The sequence below is a fragment of the Arvicola amphibius genome, chromosome 4 (assembly GCF_903992535.2).
Source record: "Arvicola amphibius chromosome 4, mArvAmp1.2, whole genome shotgun sequence".
In the NCBI taxonomy this organism is placed as follows: Eukaryota; Metazoa; Chordata; class Mammalia; order Rodentia; family Cricetidae; genus Arvicola; species Arvicola amphibius.
In genome coordinates, this window is record NC_052050.1 from 2551426 (window position 1) to 2575309 (window position 23884).

General features: G+C 49.3%; 1 protein-coding gene and 1 long non-coding RNA gene across 2 annotated transcripts in view; one reads left to right on the forward strand and one right to left on the reverse strand.

Annotated features, from left to right (window-relative positions):
- Positions 1 to 19751, reverse strand: part of Card14 (caspase recruitment domain family member 14) — a 31756-nt gene extending 12005 nt beyond the window's left edge. The window contains exons 1-11 of the mRNA XM_038326294.1: positions 19658 to 19751; positions 17925 to 18144; positions 8132 to 8269; positions 7067 to 7392; positions 5633 to 5800; positions 4150 to 4269; positions 3497 to 3622; positions 3006 to 3155; positions 1845 to 1961; positions 1363 to 1505; positions 1108 to 1196 (exon numbers count right to left, since the gene is read on the reverse strand). Of these exons, the coding sequence (XP_038182222.1) occupies positions 1108 to 1196; positions 1363 to 1505; positions 1845 to 1961; positions 3006 to 3155; positions 3497 to 3622; positions 4150 to 4269; positions 5633 to 5800; positions 7067 to 7392; positions 8132 to 8269; positions 17925 to 18135 (1588 nt within the window). The 5' untranslated portion in view covers positions 18136 to 18144; positions 19658 to 19751. The remainder of the gene's footprint in view (positions 1 to 1107; positions 1197 to 1362; positions 1506 to 1844; positions 1962 to 3005; positions 3156 to 3496; positions 3623 to 4149; positions 4270 to 5632; positions 5801 to 7066; positions 7393 to 8131; positions 8270 to 17924; positions 18145 to 19657) is intronic.
- Positions 1172 to 14220, forward strand: LOC119812004. The gene is made up of 3 exons (XR_005285035.1): positions 1172 to 1559; positions 12601 to 12711; positions 13482 to 14220. It is a non-coding gene; the product is annotated as an uncharacterized LOC119812004 (long non-coding RNA).
- Positions 19752 to 23884: the final 4133 nt, after the last annotated feature.

Genomic DNA, 23884 nt, shown 5'->3' on the forward strand with positions numbered 1-23884 from the left:
CGTGTGCGTGTGTGTGCATGTGTGTGTGTGCGTATGTGTGTGTATGTGTGTGTGTGTATGTGTGCGTGTGTGTATGTAAGTCAGCGGTCAGCTTCAGTCGTATTCCTCCATCACTTTCCATCTTATTTTGTGAGGCAGGGTCTCTCGCTGAGCCTGGAGCTCTTCATTTCAGCCCCATTGGTCAGAGGACCCCCAGATCCCCAGCCCTGGGCAGAGGGATACATGCTGCCATGCCTGGCTTTTACGTGGATTCTGGGGATCAGACCCTCATGCACACACAGTGAACACTTCACCCTCTGAGCCATTTTCCCAGCTCAGAGACAGCCCGCCGATTTGAATTCTGTGACCTTGTGCTAGGGGATCCTTATTCTGATCTTAGTATAGACTGGAGACGTAATAGGTGCCGCCCACAGAGGGCCTTAGCCCAGATCACAAGCAAAATATGACCAGATTATCTTAAAAGCCAAATTAAACTGAAGAAACAACCCAGAAGTGCTGGAGTTTGATCCAGCAACAATGTATGACCCTGAGGTAGCAGCCAGCAAGGGGTCAGATTTCAGGTCACTTGGCCCACTGTGCTGAATGAGGGGTACTCACGCCCTCTGGTGGCTGTGGAGAGAGTTCTGGGTAGGAGTCAAACACCTTTATGAGTGTGACCCCAGGTGTGTGGTGGAAAAGTGAGAACGCCATCAATGAAAGGCTCGTGGACTTCAGGACAAGGGAGCAGCTCAGTCACAGACATAGGGAAATGAGGAGAGCTGAGAGCCTGAGGGACGGCACCCAGGAGAAGGGATGCTCCCATCAGATACAGCCTGTGCTGGACATCTCTGCACTGTGCCTGCTGTTCACGGGGAGGGCAGGGGATGGTGGAGGCAAACACCTATGTCTGTGGCTATCTTGAGACATGAAAAGATAGATATAAGAAGATAACCTCAAACAGCACAGCTGGGCTGTGGAAGCTGACTAACATAGAGGCCAAGGCCAGAGATCAAATTCTGGTCTCTCTACCATCCCTGGAGAGAGATCCTGGCTCTCCCTCGCCCCTACGCAGTTCCGTAGCCCAGAAAAAGAGCGGCTGTAGAGGCCCTGGTGTGTGGCGGTGCTCACCTGCTCCATCCAGCATCTCATACTCCAGGTCTGTGTCTGTGTCATCCCCTGTAGCCCCCGGAGGGCGCACCTCCAGGACTTCCGGAAAGCTGTCACAAAGCACAGGGAGCTGGCGCACACCCAGGCAGTGCGGCCCACTCCAGTTGAGGCGTAGAGCACCCAGCACCTTCCTGAGCTGCTCTTTCAAAGCCCAGATAGTGCTTGTCTATCTAGCACCCCCTTCAAGCTACACCCTAAACCTGTACCGTGCTCTACCTTAGAGACTCAGGGTCGTCCAGGAAGTCCTCTGCCACCCGCTTGTACAGGGACTGCTGGCTGGGAGGCATGGGGCTGCTGGAGCGGAAGCTGTCCATCTGCTCACGGCTGGATGTGGAAGTCAGGTCCCACCACAGCCGGGACTGGTGGACGGTGGGCAGAGAGGGACAGCACAGAGAAGAAAGGAGAGGGGGACAGTAAGTCATGCTTGTCGCGTGCCTGCTGTAGACATGCTAGACTGTGGTGTCCCTTGTGCTTATAAAGCAATGAGACCTAGGGTGGGGGAGGGACGGACTGGCCAGGGGAGAAGCTGAGGCATCGGGTCAGGGTCCATTCTGAGCAGGCACTGAAAACGGATCCTGACCTTTGCTGAGGACAGGCACCATGCCCCGGGTGTGTGTATGTGGAGGAAAGATGGAAACACAGGTCAGTGAGCAAGTACTCAGGGGGCAGGGGCAGGGGGCAGGGGTGGGGGCAGGTACCTCAGTGGAGCTGAGGAGGCTGCAGTTGCTGTCATCGGGTGGGCACATGGCATGCATCCTCACAAGCCGCTGCTTCCCCCGGAGGCAGAGTTCCCTGGTTCCAGCTTCCTGCTTGGGCTTCCAAAGAGGCCAGATGGTTCCTTAGACCAGGGAACTTTCCCCTTAATTCCACCCCCAGACAGGTTCCCATCTCAGCTTGGGGGGGGGACACGCTAGTGCCCCTGTACTCCCAGTAGTTACCCGCCAAGGAGATGAGATCAGCTGGGCTTGGGAAAAGAGCAATGCAGTCTTTCTAGAGAATCTAGAGCGTGTACATTGTGTGCTGTTGTTTGCTAGCTTTAAAAACAATATACTGTGTGATGTATGTATATATCCATATAAATGTGTAAGTTTACATGCCACAGAGACATGCTGTGTAATGTGTATATATATATCCATATAAATGTATATATTACATGCTACAAAGGCATACTGTGTAATGTATGTATATGTACATATAAATGTACAAGTTACATGCTACAGAGACATACTGTGCGATGTCTGCACATATCCATATAAAGGTATATATTACATGTATGTATTATGTGCTACAAAGAAAATGAGGGTGGATGAAGAAGCGACTAGAGAGGAGGAGAGAATAAAGTTGAACGCCATCCCCAACTCAAAATGCACAGTTATAGTTTGGAGAGTCGCTCAGTGGTTGGTTGAGAGCACTTGCTGCCCTTGCAGAGGACCCACATAGCAGCTCACAGCCATCTGTAACTTCAGTTCCAGGGCATTTGGTGCCCTCTTGTGGCCTCCACAGGCCGCTGAATGCCCATGGTGCAGATCCATACACTTAGGCACGCACGCGTATCCATAAAAATAAATGACTTACACACACACATGCCCATAAAAATAAAATAAATTTTATATATTTATGCAGTTAGCATTTTGGCATCTACCCTTCCAGTCTTTTTACATTGTGTGGACTTATACACACACATGCATAAAACAAGTATATGTTCTCAAATATATGCACATATAGACATACAATGTGTAGATTATATTTACTGTATGTGTGTGCGTGTGTATATGCAGCTGAGTGAACACCTCCTGTGCATCACTGTCCCCCCATGCAGCCCACCACCCAGCCTCCCACTCCGGGGGTGGGGCACTCACTGCTCCAGGGGGCTCTGCCTGCAGCCTGCGCAGCTGAGTGCGCAGCTCGCAGACCTGTTCCGTCAGCTCGAACACTCTCCTTCGCAGGGCATCCTTCTCCACCAGGCGCTGAGAAATCTCCATCTGGGCCCCATCCCTTGCTGTGTATGCCTGTAGCCCAGACAGACATGTGGGAACAGTTAGGTCAGGGGCTGAGCAATCACAGGCCATCTGATCTGCAAGAGGTGCCCCATACTGAGGGTGCTTACTGTTAACTCATCCAGTGTGCACTCACCAGGGCTCGCACTGATTATACAAACCTACTATGTTTTAATAAAACCCATATCCGGGATGGATAGGAACAAAGGGGTGGGGAATGACAGAGAGCCGGTGTCAGTGCCTTACAGGGGAGTGAAGGACCTCCCATGGACCTGAAGTGTGAGTCATCTCCCCTGTGCCAGCAGCTCTTGGCCTCTACACTGCGGGGGAGTTCCCCCCAGTGCTTAGGATACCTGGTCACGTTCCTTCTGCAGCTCGGCCACCTGGTCCTGCAGTGTGGTCATCTTTTCTCGGTACAGCTCACAGTCCACCTGGGTCTTCCGGAACTGGAGTAGGGTCTGTTCCTTCTCCTCCCAGTACTGTACATTGGGACATATCCATGGTACTTGTTAGCCCTGAGGCCTTAGGTGGAAAGGGGTGGATGGGGATGTGGGAGAAAGGGAGACAGGGGCTTGGAGGGGAAGTGAGGTGAATTCACTTTTTCTGCAGGAACAGGTTTAGAGTTCTGTCCACAGAGTGGCAGAGCCAATCATGCTGGATTTAGTGCATGCAGGGTGTGTGCTAAGTTGCATGCGGTTTAGTGGTCCCAAATACAGAAGGGATTTCCCCTTGCTCACTCTCTCCTACTTCTGCCTTCTTTTCTCTCCATTGTCTAAGTCCTGGGCTCTTGTGGTCCCTAAGCCTTTGACAGGGTCTTGGGCCTCTTCCATTGCTTGCATGACCATGAGGATTGGGCTATGGTTAGCATTTAGTAAGGACCTGATGGAGGAACAGGTGGGTGTACCAACAAATTATCTAAGCCAAGTGAGTTCAATTGTGTGGGTGACTGTATAAATCAGTCTCCCCACAATGCACCTGCCCAAGATGTAGGGCACTGTGGTGTCACCTGCTTCTGCTGCCTCTCTGCGGCCACTGCTCGCTCCCGCAGTGAGTGGATGCGGTCCACCAGCTCTTGCTTGCTCTCCCGGGCCTCATCCAGGCTCTGTTCCAGAATGTCCTTCTCCACCTGGTGCAGAATGAGATCAGCCAACTTCCCAAGAGCCCTACCAATGGGTAATTGGAGCCCTCGGGGCTCTGTGTATGTTAGTGTGGGTTTATTAATATAGGTTGCTGTTGGAGGCTAGCCTGGGCTACAGAATGAGTTCAAGGCCTATTAGGTCATATAGTCGCTGATTCAAAATAAAAAGAGAAATAAGGGTTGTGGATACATTTTGGAGTGTATGTAGGGCTCTTAGGCTAATCCCCAGAAACACACCACACACACACACACACACACACACACACACACACACACACACACCAGTCATAAGGGAGAACATAGGTATTTGTCTCTCACTGGTCAAGGAGACAGAACCCCTCAAGGGACAATTCTAAACAATCTTTCAACCTTCTCCTTCAGCAGCTCTGCCAGCCGAGCTTCCAGACAAAGGACAGACCTTTTCACGCTGCACTCTCCAGAGGGGCCTTGAGTGACACACAGTCCAGCTCATGCCCCATCCCCAAGGGGTATATGTTTAAGGAGTTTATCTATGATCGTTTGCCTACAAGCATGTATGTGTACCATGTGAGTGCAATGCCTGCAGAGGCCAGAAGGGGGTGTTAGAATACTTGGAACCGGAATTCCAGGCGACTATAAGATGCCATTTGTGGGTATTGGGAAGTGAACCTAGGTCATCTGCAAGAACAGCAAGTGCTCTTAATTGCTAGCCATCTTTCTAGTAACCCCTCCCAGTAATTTTGTATGTTGGTTTGTGTTTCCAGACAGGGTTTCTCTGTGTAGCCCTAGCTGTCCTGGAACTCACTCTGTAGACCAGGCTGCCCTCGTACTCACAGAGAGCTGCCTGCTGAATGCTGGGATTAAAGGCGTGCGCCACCACCGCCCGGCTTATTCCAGCCTTTCATTACTTTATTTTATTTTAATAAGGTATCACCTGCCTCAGGCTCCTAAGTGCTGGGATTGCAGGCATGCACCCCCATGCTTAGCAGAATCTATCCTTTATAAGTGGCCTTTTCTATTGCAAAACAATGTGACCACAGTAAATTAACCCATAGGGTGAGCTAATATAGGGACAATGTTTCTAATGCTGTCACCATCTGGGTGGTTGGCAAGAGGGAGGCAGGAAGGAATGAGCAGGGGGTTGCATAACCTGACCCAATGGAACAGACTTATGTCAGGGTACTGAGGCAGGAGGCTCATGAGTTTAAGGCCTACCTACGATATAGAAAAGGGTTTGGCGTGAGCCACTGAGCCTCACTGTGGTGAAACCACCTGCGGGAAGTCGTGCAGTCCACAGCCCCCCACTGACCCTAAGGACCCGGCCTTTCCAGATGGGCAGGAGGCACTGGCCTCCCGAGAGACTGAGCCTTACCAGGCTGAAGGTCATCGAGCGGAGTTTCTCGTTCTCCTCCTTAAGACGATCCAGTTCCTCTCCCTCACACTCCAGGTTGCTGGCCATCCTCAGGGACCTCTCTCGAGATTCCCGTTCACATGAAGATACAAGGCTTGCCCGCTGTAGCTCCTGCTTCACCAGGTAGAGCTGGGTGGGAGGAAGCAGTGGGGGCATGGGGAAGGCTTCTCCTTAAGCATTGGACAGATGCAGCTTGCCCCCTTCTCTGCTGCTGGTCGCATGTGGAGGGCCTCAGCCCCAAGCTTCGAAAGCACTATTCGTGGGTTTACCTCCTGAGCGACCCCAGACCCTCGAGGGAAGAAGGGACATTTAAAAATAAAAATATTTGTAGTACACACATGAGTGCATGTCTGTGTGCAGGCGTGTGCATAGGAGTGGAGCTGTCTGTGGAGGCCAAAGGCATCAGATCCCCCTGAGCTGGAGTTACACACTGCCCACTGTGGACCAAAGTGGTTGGAAAAACAGTGTGCGCTCTTAAGCTCTGTGTTGGTTTGAGTGACAGTGTCCCCTGCTGACTCAGGCATTTGAACCCTCGGTCCCCAGGTGGAGGTCAGGAGGAAGGATGTCACTATGGGCAGACTTTGAGAGTATAGCGCCTTCTCCTACTCTTAGTTCCCCCTTGGCTTCAGGTCTGTAGTAGAAGCGATGCTATCTTAGCTTCTTGCTCTGGTCACCTTGCTTCCTGCTGACATCCCTCCCTGCCATGGCAGACTCTTAACCCTCTGGAGCCCCGAGCCCAGGCAAACCCACCCTTCTGTAAGCTGCTTTGGCCACAGTGCTTTATCACAGCGACAACCAATGGTAACGAATACAGCCACCCAGCCAGTTTAGCTTCATTTTACTACAGATGAGATACAGTGTTTAAACTAGTGGCTTGAGCCGACCAAAGGGGCCTGGTGCCAGCTCCCCTCCCTACAGTTAGACTGATGGGCACCAGTGCCCCTGCTTTCACTGCCCTCTTGTATTCTGCGTATCCCTCTGATGGAGAGAACATGGACCCATAGAGATGAGTGGCCACAGCACCATAACAAGGTCAAGCCAGCGAGGGCTAGGACGTTGAGGGCCACAGGAACTGGTCCCTTCAGCCAGGCAAAGTTTTCTGAGATAGCTTGCAGGGTCCAGGGGTCTGTGGGTGCCCAGGGCCTGAACTCCCAAGCTACTCGGCGAGATCAAGCTGGCTTCCTTCTTCTTTTCGGTCAGAAGACCATGAGAAGTGTGGATCTCCAAGATCTCCCCCTGTGTTGGTCTGGCATCCCTGGAGGGAAGCACCCTATAAGGCAAACCCAGGAGGTCTGCAGGTAGGGGTGGAGGCTGGTTCCCAGGTGGGGTCAAGAGAAAGAGGGGTCCTGCTTGGAATCCCCCCACACCTGGCTGGAGTCCTCAAGTGTTGCGTACCTCCTCCTGCAGGCTGTGACAGCGTGTGGCAGCCAGCTCCTTCTCCCGAAGAGCGTTGCTGTAGTGCAGTGACAGGTTCAGCATCTCATCCTTCAGTTTCAGGACCTCGTGGAAGTGGGCACTGACTTCACGCTTCATGCGGCCGTGGTCAAGCTCCAGCTGGCGCAGGCCCTCTGCACGGGCCTCAGCCGAGCCCAGGCACTCCTTCAGCTGCTGGCATCTCCGAAGCAGCACCTCCTTTTGTGCCTTCTCCTGGGCCAGCTCATCCTGCAGGCTGCCGATGGCCCCAGCCAGGCACTCGGTCAGCTTGGATGTCTCCATGAGACCTGCAGATGGGCGGTCACTCTCTCTGTCACGTGGTCCTTCCTACTCAGCCCCCAGGGTCTTGTCCCCTTAGCCAGACCCTCGCAAGCCTACAGGCCTACTCTATTGGTGTCTCTGAAAGCCTCCTGCTATTTTGGACTCCTTATTTTTTTTGTCTTGGTTTCCACTGGCTTCTAGGCTTTCCCACAAGACCTTGCCATTCTCATCGAGCTCCCCTTGCGAGCTGATTGCACTCAAAACTAGCTATGTCCGTGGGACTCCAAGAAAAACACCGCATAGACATAAATCTGACTGATGAACTCACAAATGCATCTGTCACACCAAACTAGAACACATCGTTTGTTAGTTGAGTTTCCTGAGAGGCCTGTTCTTTTAACACCCAAATCTTTCAACAGGAAAGGCCAGAATCCCTCAGCTCCTAAATGGGACCACATGTTCCACCATGCAGGCTCAGCCTTTACTGCATGACTGTGCCCACCAACAGAAGCCAAGAAGAGAGAGACTAGGCTTCCCCGTAAGCAGCAGAAAGGTCAGCCTTTCACTCCTGACATGTATGGCTGCCCTCCAGAGTCTCCTCAGAGGGCAAGATCACTAAAGATAGGCCTCGAAGCACCCAAGGTCTAGGGGCTTCTTCTTCCCCACCCTATCCCAGTGCCATGGGCTGGGAGATTGCCAGGTCTAGGGCCAGGACCCCGGACTGGAGGGTCGCTCTGTGGCAGCAGCATCTGCTCCCTCTCTCACCGCTGAAGGTGCTGAAGTCGATGTCAGGCTGCAGGCCGGTGACCAGGGTGTAGACATCAGGGTTGTGGAACTTCAGGCTTTCCAGAAAGGCGATGGCCCCATTCTTCCCTCGGGCCTTCAGCAGATCTAGCAAGTGCCCTTGAGAGAGAGAGAGAGAGAGAGAGAGAGAGAGAGAGAGAGAGAGAGAGAGAGAGAGAGAGAGAGAGATAGCCAGCCTGAGCAACCAAAAGGTGTGGACAGCTTTGTCCATCTGGGGATTGGGGTTCTATGGGATCCCTGGTGGAGAGGTGCACAGGCCTTCAATGTTCTCACGGGCTCTGTGCACTAACTCCCTTTACTCAAGCATCATCAACTCGAAGAAGCAAGATCCATATTAGTTGGACTCCTACTGGGGACAAGAAAATTCTCTGCTATGAGCTGGGCAAAAAGGGACATGTGCAGACACAGTCTTACCATGCTGAGGGCTCCCTTCCCCGGCTCTGTGTGTGTGTGTGTGTGTGTGTGTGTGTGTGTGTGGTGTGTGTGTGTGTGTGTGTGTGTGTGTGTGTGTGTACAGTGTTTAGAAAACAGCAATCTTTTGGAGTTCCCGGGAGTGGCTGCAGGCCACTCTAGGGCGTCTCAAATGCAGGACTCAGACCCTGCTTTCCTAGCTGGAATTAGTAACTCGGATCAATCTCTCCCATACTTGGGATCCTTGGACATACATTATGACATCGGTAACCGCCGCCTGCCGCCTGGCTTCAGGGTCCGCTTTTGCGGTGAGCATTTTGTCAACTGTAGTGCTTCACCCAACAACCTTCGGTGGGACAGTCACTTACAGGTGAGGGGATGCTAGCAGAACAAATTCCAAAGGCAACTGCAGTGGGATGTCTGGTGCCCCCAAAAGATATGCCACCCCCCAAAACGACCCGTGCAATAAACTAGAGTCAGAGTGGCCTGTATGCAAGGCTATGGGACATTTTGTTGATTAATGATGGGTGCAGAAGGACCCAGAGCATTGCCAAGGGTGCCCCCTCTGGGCAGGTGGTCCTAGGGTATAAGAAAGAGCTCTGAGCAAACCATGAGGAGGAAGCCCGTGAGTACCATTCCTCCATGGACTTGAGTTCCTGCCCCAACTTCCTCAGTTGTGGGAGTTCATGTGGGACTCGATTTCCATCTGGAGTTATTTCTGACTTAAAGAAGTCATTTGAGTTTAAGCTCTGCCTCTTCCAGTAACCTTGAGGGCTTTGACTGACATCTGTGTTAGCCCATAGAAAGAGCATTTTTGCCCAGTTGAAAGAGCACATTTTTCTATTAAGATTTGGGCTGGTGTATGCCACCCAGAGGCACTCCTCGTTAGAGATTAAAGCTGAATAAGTTAATGCACCTGCTTGAGCTTCCTCCCAAGGTCAGTACAGGGAGGTGGTCAGCTTGCTGTGCTGCTCTTTGTTCTGCCTTTCCCCTGTAGTATATATCCTGTGTGAGAAGGAAACTTGGGGCTGTTTGGTATTGACCTTCAGTCCTCCTGGTCTATCCTATGTTTCTGACTTTATTTCTCTTAAAGTAACATTTCCTAAGCCTCAGTGTCCCCTCCCAGTGAACCCCAGCTGATTTCTGCCAGAGCCGAGCCGCGCCAAGTGTGGGGCTGGCCACAGGGGACAACGTGATGGTCACCTCAGGACGAAAGAGTGCACTCAGTAAGAGGGAGATCGGCGGCGAGCTTTACGGGAGCGGAGTGAAGTAAAGGCATGGGTGTGCATGCAAGAAAAAAAAAAGAGGTTTTACTGTGCAGCATGAAAAAAATAAGTATCAGAAGTAACTCAAGGGCTGGAGAGATAGCTCAGAGGTTAAGAGCATTGGCTGCTCTTTCAGAGGTTCTGAGTTCAATTCCCAGAAACCACATGATGGCTCACAACCATCTGTAATGAAATCTGGCCTGCAGATATATATACAGACAGAACACTGTATACATAATAAATAGATAGATAGATAGATAGATAGATATCTTTAAAAAAGAAGTAACTCAAGTATAAGTGTAAAATAAAAAAGTAACTTGAGCAAGAAGTAACTTGATCATAAGTGTCAAAAGTAACAATGGACCAAGGAAGCAGCAAACAATCTGTACATTTACTATGAGATATTTTAAAAGTCAGAGGTGCTAAGGCAGGGTGTCAACAACTGTGCAAATTTCTAGAGTTTGTACATTTACTTAGAGATATCTTAAAGGTTAGGGATACTAAGAAAGGACAACAACAACTGCTTCAATTTTTGAAATGAATAAAGCATGTGTGTCCTTGACTCCCTGCGGAAGGGACTGTGAGTCTAGAGATTTAAAAAGGTGTGTGTGAATGAATGAGCTGTTTGTCTTGGTCTGTATTTTGACTGTTACTATGTTGCTGTTCTGTTTTATGTGTTCCTGTGTTTGAAAAGTTTAAGCTGTACTGGTACCTGTTTGTCTGTCTTTATTGTCTGTTTTGCCTATTGGCCTTCTTTGTTGTCCTGGAGGAGATGAGGCAGGCAGCCTCTGCCTCTAGATTCCTGTGAATTTTTATTGGATCAGTTCCAGGACTTTGGGTCCAGAAAGAAAACCTTCTCAAAAGGAAAGGTAACAATGGTAAAGGCCACCTCCCTCCTTTGTTCTCTGGTCCACAGCCAGCCAGCAGCTCCTGCAGGGGGCAGGGATGAGCATGCTCAGGTGGGCAGAGAGGACTACAGGGAAACCTGCTCATGCGAGCGGTGTGGCAGGGAATTGACTGCTTGCCGTTAAAAAACTGCATGAATGTGAAACAGAGAATCTTTGATTGTAGCAGGAGAAGTTAACAAAAATATTTTTTTGCAGGAACACTGGCAGGCAAGGACTTTCCTAAGTCTTCTTCACTGTGACAGCATCAAGGTCTCCTCTGCTGACCAGCAGTTTCCCATCTGAACCCTTCTCTGTCCTGATACTGCTTGAAAAAATGTTGAGTTATACCAACCTGTATACTCAGGGAAGCACTGACTTTAAAGTAAAAGTTAAAGATGCATTATGTTTGAGGAAAATTAAGCTTTTGTTTCCACAGGAAAAGAAAAAAAAATATGGGATTTAGTCTTTCAGATCCGATGAGTTACAAATGCTTATCATCTTTTAAGAAAATTGAGTATAAAAATTATTGATTAAGATAAAGAAAACTGCTGCTAGTTTCAAAAGTTTCACATTGATACGGGTTTTTTTATATGTGAATGTAAATTTAGTTACTCTTATTGTGATACATGTATGTTGGCTCTCGTCTGAAATGCATGCAATGTTTCGGTCTGCTGGAAGAACTCACGGGAGGAGACGCTGAAAGAGATTTGCGTGTTGTCTGAAGGACTAGGGGACAAACAAAGGATTATAATGACATAGGGAAAGGAATTTGTCTATGAACTCCTTATTCGTCTTGATACTACTGAGTTCTAAGGGAAACTACAGGAAATGTTGACGATTTAACCATGTATGTTAATTCTGATTGATTTTCTTCTTTAAAAGGGCTGGTGATTCATCACTGAAGAATAGTTATGTTAACTATGGGATCATGTTCTCTAAAGGTGAAAGGAGGACTGAGGCTCTGAATTTGAGTTAATAATTAATCATCCGATTGCAGCTCTCTGAGTTCTGTGACCGACAAGGCTGAAGCTCTTAGCTATTCCGACTTTCATAGAGAAGTTCAACCGTGTTTATTAAAAGCTTCTACGTCACATCTATGGTCGGTGAATGAGAACTGCAGTCCAACTGCTCCTACGATGGTTAATAATAGGACAAAATGCTCATATCATGAGTCTATTTAAATTCTGAGGGTCTAAAAATTATAAAGGCCTGAGGACATCAATACAGGTTTTAAGGATCTGAAGGCATAAAAGCCTGGTTATATGGGTCTGAGAGGATATTCTGAAAAATATAGATACAATTTATAAGAAATAATGGCTTAAGATGTATATAGAAAACAGTACAGGATTTCTTTCCCTTTTCATAATATTTTTATGCTAGGATTTCAAAAGTTCAGAGTTTAGCATTAATAGTGTTTTGACAAGCTAATAAAGCAATGATTGCTTACTGTTTGGGTCACAAGCTCAAGATTTTAAATTTCTTTTGGTTGTCTTCTGAATATAGGCTTACATGCTGTTTAACCCAAATCTATAGTTTTTGGAAGGACTCAAGGATGTGAGTCTACTCCTGCTGTTTTATGGATTCCTGTTATCTGCTATTTCCACAATATGGATTTCAGTACAGATTGATAATGCTAATTTATCTAAAACTTTTATTTTTTTTAAAATGGAGATTCATACAAACTTCAGGAAATCGAGAGAATTATACAACTTGGATCCACTGATCACAAGTTAAAAGGATTATGGTATTTTTCTGTCTCCTGGCCTTGGACTCTGTCCCTTCCTTACTTATTGAGACTATGAGTTTACAAGTTTCAAATGAGTTCACATAATTAACTTCTGTTCCTAATTTATATCTGTCTTGACAGGTTCCCACTTGGCTGACAAACACATCCAAGCGTCAGTTGCTGATAACAACCCTGCTCCAAGTGACTATGAGTCCTGAACCTGCTGAAACTGATGTGGACCAGTCCAGCCATGTAAATGCTGTCTTTCCAGCTTGCCAATGCACCAGATGCTGCTGAGTTCCCTCGTTGTCTTTGACTAACATTCTTTAACTAACTCTCCAGAGTCCTGAAAATAACATCATAAAGTCAGCAGAAAATAATTACAAAAATGAACATGTCATCTGTTTTCCTTCCCTGGAATGCTAGATAAAAAGGGAATTTCTCGCCGGGTGGTGGTGGAGTGCACGTCTGCACTCGGGAGGCAGAGGCAGGCGGATCTCTGTGAGTTCGAGACCAGCCTGGTCTACAAGAGCTAGCTCCAGGACAGGCTCTAAAGCCGCAAAGAAACCCTGTCTCAAAAAACAAAACAAAAAGCCATTATAGGGATTTTGGTCCTTAATGCCTTGAATAAATGATAATTACTCTCTGGGTTCCATTAAGCTAATGATGCTAAAACCCCAATATAAACTCTGGAATAAACTCATCTCAAGGATTTGAGACGATGTATTATTCAGGGGCAAGGAATTTTGAAAGGGCACGTGGGAGTCTTAAGACTCAATTAAAAACACAATAAAAAGGGTGAGTTAGGGTTATACCCACAGTCATAACATATATGTTTTATTTTAAAATTTTAAATATTTAAAATGTGGATGTCTGAGAGCAATCTGCCACGAATAGATTTTGGCATGTAAGCAACACCACATAATTTGCTCAGGTCTATGGAAAGATCCAGCTACTGGTTTATGAAAGGGTCCTGGCACTGTTTTGGTACAGAGAGAGGACATGTTTGTGTTTTTTCACAGGATGAAATTGAAGCTCAATTGGTACCGTGTGTGTGGGACAGAAATATGCTGATCTTGATATTGCTGCTGATAGTCCAGAAAAGCCAGAGTAAGACCAATTGGGCCTAAGTTCCTGATCCACCTATTTTACATCCTGCTGTTTGGGAAGGAAAGGAGATTGTGGTCACAGTCAACCAGACACGTCTTTCAGATTGAGCTGCCACACAACAGCTTCTGATTTCTTGAAATTTTCTCATGTTGGATATGGCAAAGGAATTCCTGTATGTTTAGCAAAGAATATTTGCCTTAGAGGGATGTCTCGGAGTGTTCCCAAAATTAATTGTGGAACATGATAAACATTGCACTTATTATACAAAGTTATTGCTTCCTCAGGTAATTGAGTAAGTGATACTTCACCCTCTCAACCATTTCCTCCATGCATGAAGGAACCGAGAGAGTCAAATAGAACACTGTTGTGGAGATGATGCACTGGCATTATCCCATTAAAGTACAACATCACAGGGAAGCCACAGTACATTCTGGACTGGTCTGGGAATCAAGAAGATTATAGCGACTCTTATCCTTTGTCTACAGCAGAATATTGGGACCAAGGACTGTCAGCTGGAGTTTGGTATTCCAGTACAAAATTTCCACAGACTTACGTTTGGAAACTTGCTGCCGCCATGGGAACAGTGGCAGGACAACCCAGTTCTTCAAAACCTGTTTGCCCCCTGAAAGGAACCATTTGGGCTTGTATGAATGTTTTATGCTCTTTTGGTGGGAGAGATAAAAGTCTCCACGAATGGTGTTTAATGTGTCATGCCCTGTTGTATTTTATTTTATTTATTTATTTATTTATTTATTTATTTATTTATTTTGGTTTTTCGAGACAGGGTTTCTCTGCAGCTTTAGAGCCTGTCCTGGAACTAGCTCTTGTAGACCAGGCTGCTCTCGAACTCACAGAGATCCGCCTGCCTCTGCCTCCCGAGTGCTGGGATTAAAGGCGTGCGCCACCACCGCCCGGCTGTATTTTAACTAATTGTATTTCTCAAGGGAAAGGATCACACCTGTGTGTTAGTGTTGGAACAACAAGTGTTGTCTGCGCATGGAAATGATCCAGGTTTATTGACAATGGGTTGCAAGTCATTGAAGAAATTTAAAAAAGCTGTAAGTAGACAGAACGCGTTGCTGGATTAGCTGTAGCAGGAATGTCTGCTCTTGTTATGCTCACTACTACTGCAGTTCCTTCTGTGGCCTTGTCTCAGTCTGTTCACAGTGCCGGGTTTGTTAACCAATTATCTAAGAATGTTTCTATGACACTGGAGACACAAGAGACAGATGTGAAAATGGAAGATAAATTGAACGCCTTGTATGATGTGGTACAATCTCCGGGAGATGAGCTCTAGAGCCTAAAAACCAGAGTCCAGTTGAAATGTCATACTAATTATGAATGGGTCTGTGTTACATCTTCTGTGTATAATGAAAGTGTTATCGGTTGAGAGAGAGATAAATCACATCCTGAGGGAATCTGGCGCCATTCTAATGAATCTTTAGATTTGGCTAAATTACATCAAGAGATTTTGGAAATGAAAAAGGCTAAATTAGATTTTGATGCAGCAAAAGCAGCTGGAGGTATTCTGGAACAATTTAAAAAAGCCGTCCCGGCACGGTCAGCTTTTACTTCCCTTCTTAGCAGTTCTGCAGCTGTTGGAGCTTGTGTTCTGTCGTTTGCTAGCCAATCATGAACTCGCTAAGGACCGTGGGCTCGGAACCTCATGGAGTAAAACTCCACACGCTTCCCTAAACTTATGCTACCAGAGATGGGTGAGTTGTCTTTGCCCCTTTTCGACCTAAGACAGGAGATGAATCTCTAGGATCCATTTTCCCATGACGGGTAAGACTAGAATGCGTAAGGAACCCCCAAGGCAGACGCGGTCTTCTGAGGGGCTCTGAGGGGTCCTTAAAATATAATAAAAAGGGGGAAATGTTTAGAAGCCCACATGTGACTCAGTTTCCATCTGGAGTCATTTCTGACTTAAAGAAGTCATTTGAGTTTAAGCTTGCTCCTCTGCTTCTTCCAGTAACCTTGAGGGCTCTGAGTGACATCTGTGTTAGCCCATAGAAAGAGCATTTTTGCCCAGTTGAAAGAGCACATTTTTCTATTAAGATTTGGGCTGGTGTATGCCAGCCAGAGGCACTCCTAGTTAGAGATTAAAGCTGAATAAGTTAACGCACCTGCTTGAGCTTCCTCCCAAGGTCAGTGCAGGGAGGTGGTCAGCTGACTGTGCTACTCTTTGTCCTGCCTTTTCCCTGTAGTATATATCCTGCGTGAGAAGGAAACTCGGGGCTCTTTGGTATTGACCTTCAGTCCTCCCGGTCTATCCTCTGTTTCTGTCTTCATTTCTGTTCATGTAACATTTCCTCAGCCTCAACGCCCCTCGTATGGTACCCCCAGCTGTTTCTGATCCCGAGACTCAATGATAGATTGTGGTTGGGAAGTGTAAGCCAAACAAACCCTTTCCTCCCCAAGCTGCTTTTGGTTGTGATGTTTATCACAGCAACAGAAAACCAACTAAGATGGTGCCTGTATGCATGGGTGTGTTTTTTCCTTTGGACCAAGGATCTTTGTGGATATAATGAAGTGAAAGGTCTCAAGGCAAGGCTGTCCTGGGGCTGGGGTGCGGCTTAGTTGGTAGCATGTTTGCACAGCATGAGGGCTGGGACACCCCTGTCCTGCTAGCAGAGATAGATGAATTGAAAATTCAAAATCATCCCTGACTACATAGCAAGCTCAAGGATACATGAGACAGTAGCTCAATCAAAAAATGAAATTTAAGCCGGGCGGTGGTGGCGCACGCCTTTAATCCCAGCACTCGGGAGGCAGAGGCAGGTGGATCTCTGAGTTCGAGGCCAGCCTGGTCTACAAGAGCTAGTTCCAGGACAGGCTCTAAAAAAGCTGCAGAGAAACCCTGTCTCGAAAAAAAAAAAAAAAAAAAAAAAAAAAAAATGAAATTTAGCCGGGCGATGGTGGCACACACCTTTAATCCCAGCACACGGGAAGCAGAGACAGGCGGATCAGGCGGATCTCTGTGAGTCCAAGGCCAGCCTGGTCTACAAGAACTAGTTCAAGAGAAGCCCTGTCTTGAAAAACCAAATAAATAAAAAAAATAAATTTAAAAATTAAGAGAAAATGAAGATAAAGTGTGCCATATTCCAAATATAAGCATGCTTACAGGAGGGAGAAGAGGGAAGCACAGGAGAGGTCGTGTGAAGACGGAGGCAGAGCTGGAGAAATGGCACCGCACGCCCAGAGCTCCTGGAGCCCCTAGAGCAGATGGCACCGCACGCCCAGAGCTCCTGGAGCTCTAGAGCAGATGGCACCGCACACCCAGAGCTCCTGGAGCCCCTAGAGCAGATGGCACCGCACGCCCAGAGCTCCTGGAGCCCCTAGAGCAGATGGCACCGCACGCCCAGAGCTCCTGGAGCCCCTAGAGCAGATGGCACCGCACGCCCAGAGCTCCTGGAGCCCCTAGAGCAGATGGCACCGCACGCCCAGAGCTCCTGGAGCTCTAGAGCAGATGGCACCGCACGCCCAGAGCTCCTGGAGCCCCTAGAGCAGATGGCACCGCACGCCCAGAGCTCCTGGAGCTCTAGAGCAGATGGCGCCGCACGCCCAGAGTTTCCTGGAGCTCTAGAGCAGATGGCACCGCACGCCCAGAGCTCCTGGAGCCCCTAGAGCAGATGGTACCGCACACCCAGTTTCCTGGAGCTCTAGAGCGGAAGGCAAGAAGAGTCCCCACACAGCCTGCAGCGGGATCATGGCCCTGTCCATACAACATTCGAGTTTCTGGGCTGCAGAACTGAGAGAATGCGTTCCCATGGGGCTTCTTCCCCTGGGCAGTAGGGATGGAGGTCAGGGCTTTGTCTGTGTGAAATATCCCACCACTGTCCTTTGAAACAACTCTGTGTATAGCTTTCAGCTGGGACTTTGTTAGGGGACTAACTCAGTGTCCCAAAAGTTGGGAACCTTGGTCCCCTTGATGCTTTTATTGTGGAGGTTATTTTGAAAGCGGACCTCACTTAGCCTACACTGCCTAGGACTTGTTGATCCAGAGCTAAAGGCGGCCTTAAATTTCTGACCGTCCTGCTTCCAGCAGGTGCACACCACAATGCTTGGTTTATGCGGTACTGGGATCTAGCCAGTCCTTGATGTACGCTGAAAAAGTTTCTACCAACAGATCTACATCCCTCTCCTTTTTGATAGGGTCTCACACGATAGTCCGGACTGGCCTAGAACTTGTAGCAATCCCCCTGCCTCAGTCACTTGAAATGTTGAGGTGACAGGCATGAGCCAGCCTTGGTATTGAGGTCCTCCCCTTCCCACCATTGCCATAGCATCAACCTTGCTGAACTGCTGGGCAGGAAGCGCTTGAGTGTAATCCAGGCTAACGGCTATGGACTCACCAACTCTCATGGCACTGTTGGTGAAGCGGGGGCTGTGGAGGACCTCCTCTTCGTCCAGCTGGCCCAGCACCTTGGCCTGGCGCAGGTAGGGGGTCAAGCGGCTGGGGCAGATGCTCTGCACGATCTTGCAGCGGTGACTCTCCAGCATGTCCCAGAGCATCTCCTCATCCAGAGCGGTCAGCGTGGAATCCGTGCGGCACAGCTCTGCCATACCTGGACTCTAAGAGGGCAGGATGGGGTGCAATCATGGACGCTGAGAGAACAGGATAGGGGTGCATTCACAGACATGTGTCAGTAAACTACATTTGTCATTTGCTGTTCATGGCCCAGGGACTTCATTAACCCAAGAAGATGGTAATGAAAATCAGGTTTGGAGCCGGGCGGTGGTGGCGCACGCCTTTAATCCCAGCACTCGGGAGGCAGAGGCAGGGGGGAATCTCTGTGAGTTCGAGGCCAGCCTGGTCTACAAGAGCTAGCTCCAGGACAGGCTCTAAAAAAGCTGCAGAGAAACCCTGTCTTGAAAAAAAAAAAAAAGAAAGAAAAAGAAAGAAAATCAGGTTTGGGCTGCACGCATAGTTCAGTGCTATATTGACTCAGCATTGCTGAGGTGCTGGGTGCTAGGTTCCATCCTCAGTACCACACACACGTACACACCACACACACACACACACACACACACACACACACTTGGGAGAAAAGAAAGTAAAGCTGAGGAACTGTCCTGGAGTAAAATTTAGAGCTTGGATGCTGTCTAGCAGCCGGCATTGTTGCTGCTCTTCTAAGGGCAGAAAGGATCAGGTGGGGAACAGGGCTGGGGAGAGCACCCAGCCAGGACAGAATTGCAGGTCAGGAGTCAGTGGGTGATTGGGAACTTTCCAGCCTGATCTGGTTAAACAAACAAAGCCCACTGACTTCCAGACTGACGGGGGGGGGGGGTGGCTGGAAAGAGCTCCCCACTACATAGTTCCCCAATCTTGAGTCGGTTAACAAAGGCTGTTACTGTGTCTGCTTCTGTGGACGATCAAGTCTCATAGCCCCATCCACTTGAAGCAGCTGCTCTGGTGATGTGCCTGTGGGTGGACACGGGGCCACTCTAGGCTTTCACATCACACACACACAGCGCTGCCGACATCCTTGTGCATCTCTGAGCACAGGTGGGAGCCATCTCGGGACCACAAATCCTCGCGGCTTGATTATTTTCATTTGCCTTAATGATCTGGACCAGCTGGTGTTGTGTAGGAAGAGGTTTGAGTTCTGAAGATACCCAGAAACCACGGCAAGCCAGCCCTTGTGTTTATAAAAACATAAAGCAATGGCTGGGCCACTCCGTCCCCACAAGCCGCACCCGGTCCACCCGGGATAGCTTATCTTGATCATTGACTTGTCTGTATTCTGATCCATCTAAACACAATCCTCGTGCATGGCTATAAGTGTCTCCAGACAGGTCTGACTAAAGAGTGAAGACTGACCCTGAACATGAGTGTCACCATGCCTGAGGACTGAGATCCCAGACTGAAGGAAGAGGAAGCCAGCCGGACAGCAGCATGCCGCTCCCTGCTTCCTGTCCGTGGACACAGCGTGAGCAACTCTTGCTCCTGTTGACACGCCTTCCACACCCTGACAGACTGTTCCCCGAAACCACAAACCCAAATAACCTGTTTCTTCACAGCAACAAGAGGAACAGATTTAAAAAAAAATCATGTCAGGACCCCAGGCTCTAGGAAGTTACTCACCAGAGGTGCCCAGAGTTGCTTCTGCAGGGCCTCCTTGCAACTGGCTGGAATCTCCCTCCCTGGTTGGTGAGCTGCCAACGGCTCTTTCTCCACAGGTTATAGTGGGGCTGGGCCAGGCAGGAAGGGCTGTAAAGTTACTTCAAACCATGTGACCTGATCCAAGACTCAAAGTCTGAGCACCAAAGCCTAAAAAGCGAGTGGGAAAAGAAACAATAAGAGTGAGTTCATTCCAGAAATTGCTGCAGACGCCTCTGACCCGTGACTTTCTCAGTTCCTTAGAGGAGGCAGGATCTGGATGGAGCCTGGCTCGGAACTCCAGAATGGCACTAGAAGGAGTTAGCAGGTGTCTTTGCCACCCAGTGTTCATAGACCAGTCAGAGAACAGCCTCCATGAACACCCTTCCTCAGAACTTCCTCATGCAGAGAGAACTCTGGAGAGCAGGTGGGCAGGCCAGTGCCATCACAAGGAAGAGGGTCACATGGGGATGAGCAGAGAGCAGTCAGGAGCACCACCAGCTCACTCCCGGCTTCCTGCTGACAGCTGACCCTAAGGTGTTCTAAGTCACATCCCCCAAAGGACCTGGGAATGTGAGCTTGGTGGAAGTTGTTTTTCACAGATGGAGTTGGTGAGCTTACTAGAGTTATTGATGTCCTTTCAAGATGTGGGGGGAGCCGGGCGGTGGTGGCGCACGCCTTTAATCCCAGCACTCGGGAGGCAGAGGCAGGCGGATCTCTGAGTTCGAGGCCAGCCTGGTTTACAAGAGCTAGTTCCAGGACAGGCTCTAGAAACTACAGGGAAACCCTGTCTCGAAAAAACCAAAAAAAAAAAAAAAAAAAAAAAAAAAAAGATGTGGGGGGGGGCAGGGACTTGGGGTGCTAAGCCAAACTGCCAGGAATAGTTCTAGCAATACAGAGATTTTGAAGGGATGGGGAAGACATTCTTGGAGCAGCCCTAGACGTGACTGGCGCTTAGAGGACGGGAGCATCTGTCGTTTGGAGCCACTGCCTGCACCGTACTAGACACACAGGGCTAGGAGGCTTGGAAATGCCCAGGCCCGGGGTGCCTGGGCCTCTGTCAGCATGCCGTTCATGGACGCATCTCAAGGGGCTCTTACGGACCCAACATCTGCATAGTGTTTACCTCCTCGTCAGAACAGGACCATCTGTAAACTGCAGAGTCTGGTAGAGAGTGAAAATAAAACCAGGTTTGGTGGCACATGCCTTTAATCCCTGCTCTTGGGAGGCAGAGACAGATAGATCTCTGTGAGTTCAAGACCATGCTGGCCTACATGGCAAGTTCCAGGTCAGCCATGGGTGGCATAGTGAGACCTTGTCAAAAAAAAAAGTGAAAATACATTACATTAAAAAGAGGAATGAAAGAAGGGAGGAAGGAAAGAAGGAAGGGAGGGAGGGAGGGAGGAAGGGAGGGAGGGAGGGAGGAAGGAACTTGAGCCGGGGATGCAGCTCAGCTGAAGAGCGCCAGCCTACTGTGCACTAATGTACTAAGCCCTGGGTTCAGTTCCCAGCATAACCCAGCTGCGGTGGTACTTCCCTTGATCCCAGCACCCGGGTGGTATAAGAGATGAATAAAGTGTTTAAAGTCATTAGCTACGTTGCAAGTTCAAGGCCAACTTGGGCTACATGAGACCCTGTCCCAGATTTAGTTAAAATTTTAATATAAAAAAGAAAATGAGAATTTGTAGCCAGTGAGAGCTGAGCAACAAGCCCAGGACAGGGCTGGAAACCACACAGCCCGGTAGCCAGCCCTGACCTGGTCAGCTGGAGGAGTCTCTGGGACGCCGCCGTATCACACTGATGTGCCGTGGGTGTGAAAATTGACTGTGGGGTGTATGCATGTGTTTGTGAAGACACAAAAGCCTCTAAATTTCACATCAGGATGGATAAATTATGAGGCATGTGAAATATGGTCAGCAAAGCTGCTAATTAAAAAGAAAGGAGCCATGGTGCACGCCTTTAATCCCAGCACTCGGAGGCAGAGGCCGGAGGATCTCTGTGAGTTCGAGGTCAGCCTGGTCTACAGAGCGAGTTCAGGACAGTCAGGGATGTTACACAGAGAAACCCTGTGTAAGAAGATGAAGAAGAAGAAAAGAAGAGGAGGAGAAGGAGGAAGAGGGAAGAAAGAAAAGAGAGATAGATAGATAGATAGATGGATGGATGGATGGATGGATGGAAGGAAGGATGATAGAAAGATCTCAGATCTATACCGATCCTGCTCTGGTCTCAAGCCCCTGACATGATCCAGGAAGAGGGTGTGGCTCGAGGAGCCCCCTGCCGTGATCTGGTACACCTGCCCCATTTCTGTTTCCCATATTTTCCTCCTGCCCTCTTGTCCTCCCTTTCCCCCTCCCCTTCCCTGTCTCTCTCTTCCTCCACACCCTTCCCCTTCATCAGTCTGTCACTTGACTGTTCGGAGCCCCACCCAAGCCTGGTTCCTCTTGTGCCAGTCCCTGACCTCTGTGCGTCAGTCCTCAGGGCACTGGTGCCGGCCTCTCAGCTCCCTTCACCGGATGCCACCTCCCAGAACTGCCCGCACCATTTCTGGGGGTTCCCCTTACCCGTTCTTAGATGCCAGGAGCATGGGTGAGCACAGCTACCTCACGTGTCAGATACAACACGTGAAACAAGGACAAACAGTGACATCACAGAGTGGACAGAGTCCTGGAAGCCCTCCATCAGGGTCTTGTCGGAACAAACCCCTGATAATTCCGAAACTGTTTTATGGGGTGGGGGCCAATTCAGACGGTTCAGCAGGTAAGGTCGTTTGCCGCTGAGGCCGACGACCTGAGTTCAATCCCTGGGACCCACAAGGTGGAAGGAGAGAAAACAGCTCCAGGCTGTGCTCCTGTCTCCACACTAGTGTGCTGACCCCTGATAAATAAGTAAATAGATAAATGAAAAAGAAATTAAGTGTAAAAGGAAGAAAGCAGCCACAAAATCAGGGAAAGGGAACCAACATGGGGAGTAGCCGGCAGCCCTGAAACCAGCCCAGAACGCCCCTGTGCCAGCCCAGAGCGCCCCGGTGCCAGCCCAGAATGCCCCAGTGTCATCCCAGAGCACCCCAGAGCACCCCAGAGCACCTCAGATCGCCCCAGTACCAGCCCAAAGAGCCGCAGTACCAGCCCAGAGCGTGCCAGTGCCAGTTCAGAGCACCCCGGTGCCAGCTCAGAACACCCCAGTGTCAGACCAGAGTGCCTCAGTGCTGGCCCAGAGAGCCCCAGTGCCAGCCCAAAGCACCCCAGTGTCAGCCCAGAACACCCCAGTGTCAGCCCAGAGTGCCCCAGTGCCAGCCCAGAACACCCCAATGTCAGCCCAGAACACCCCAGTGCCAGCCCAGAACGCCCCAGTGCTAGCCCAGAGTGCCCCAGTGTCAGCTCAGAGCGCTCCTGGAGAGGGTTGGGTTGCCACGCTCCTGCTCTATATCCACCCAAAGAGGAGCACGGTGAGTTGTGTCTACAGAGCACACCCCATGCCTCTCTGCACCTTCTGCAGAGTCACTGCCCAGAGAGACATTGCCTTCTTAGATTTCAGTCTCAGCTCTAAGAGAAGGGGCTCTCCTAATGTATGCTGGTATTGTAGAGGAGGGAAGCGTGCCAGGGAACAACAGATGCTGGCTCAGGTGGAAGAGGTTCCGGAAAAGTCACGAGAAAGGAGACGGTTGTCTAGAACTGCCCCGGTCAGGAAGATGCCCCTGTCGGGACAGGATTCCTCCCTTCCCACACAATACAGAGGTGTAGAGTGTGCTTACCCAGGTCCAGAGGTATCCACCTACGCAAACACGGAGCTTGACCCTGCCCCTCAGCTGCACAGGCAGACATTGTAGGCGCCCCTGAATTGTAACCTTTCCCTGGCAGGATCAACAGCCCTGCAATTAAACTGGTACCAAATGACCCACAAACCAGGGCTCATGGAATATTAATTTATTCATAGCAAACCACGCTGTGCCGTTCGCCCATACATCATGACATCAGGACTCAGGATGCCAGCAGATGCCAACAGCTACACTCTAGCCTGCAGCCAAAACTTGGGTGTGCCAGACTCCTGGGTCTGCAGGAGGCTCTGGGGTCCATGGCTGGAGAAAAGGGGGTGCTGATGTGTTAGGATTATGGAGCATTAGCTAATATGATTGCACATGCCTCTTTTTTCCTGATAGGTGAACTACCCTTAAGCTGATCCTGCCACTGTCAGGGCAACTTAGAAAGAAAGTCA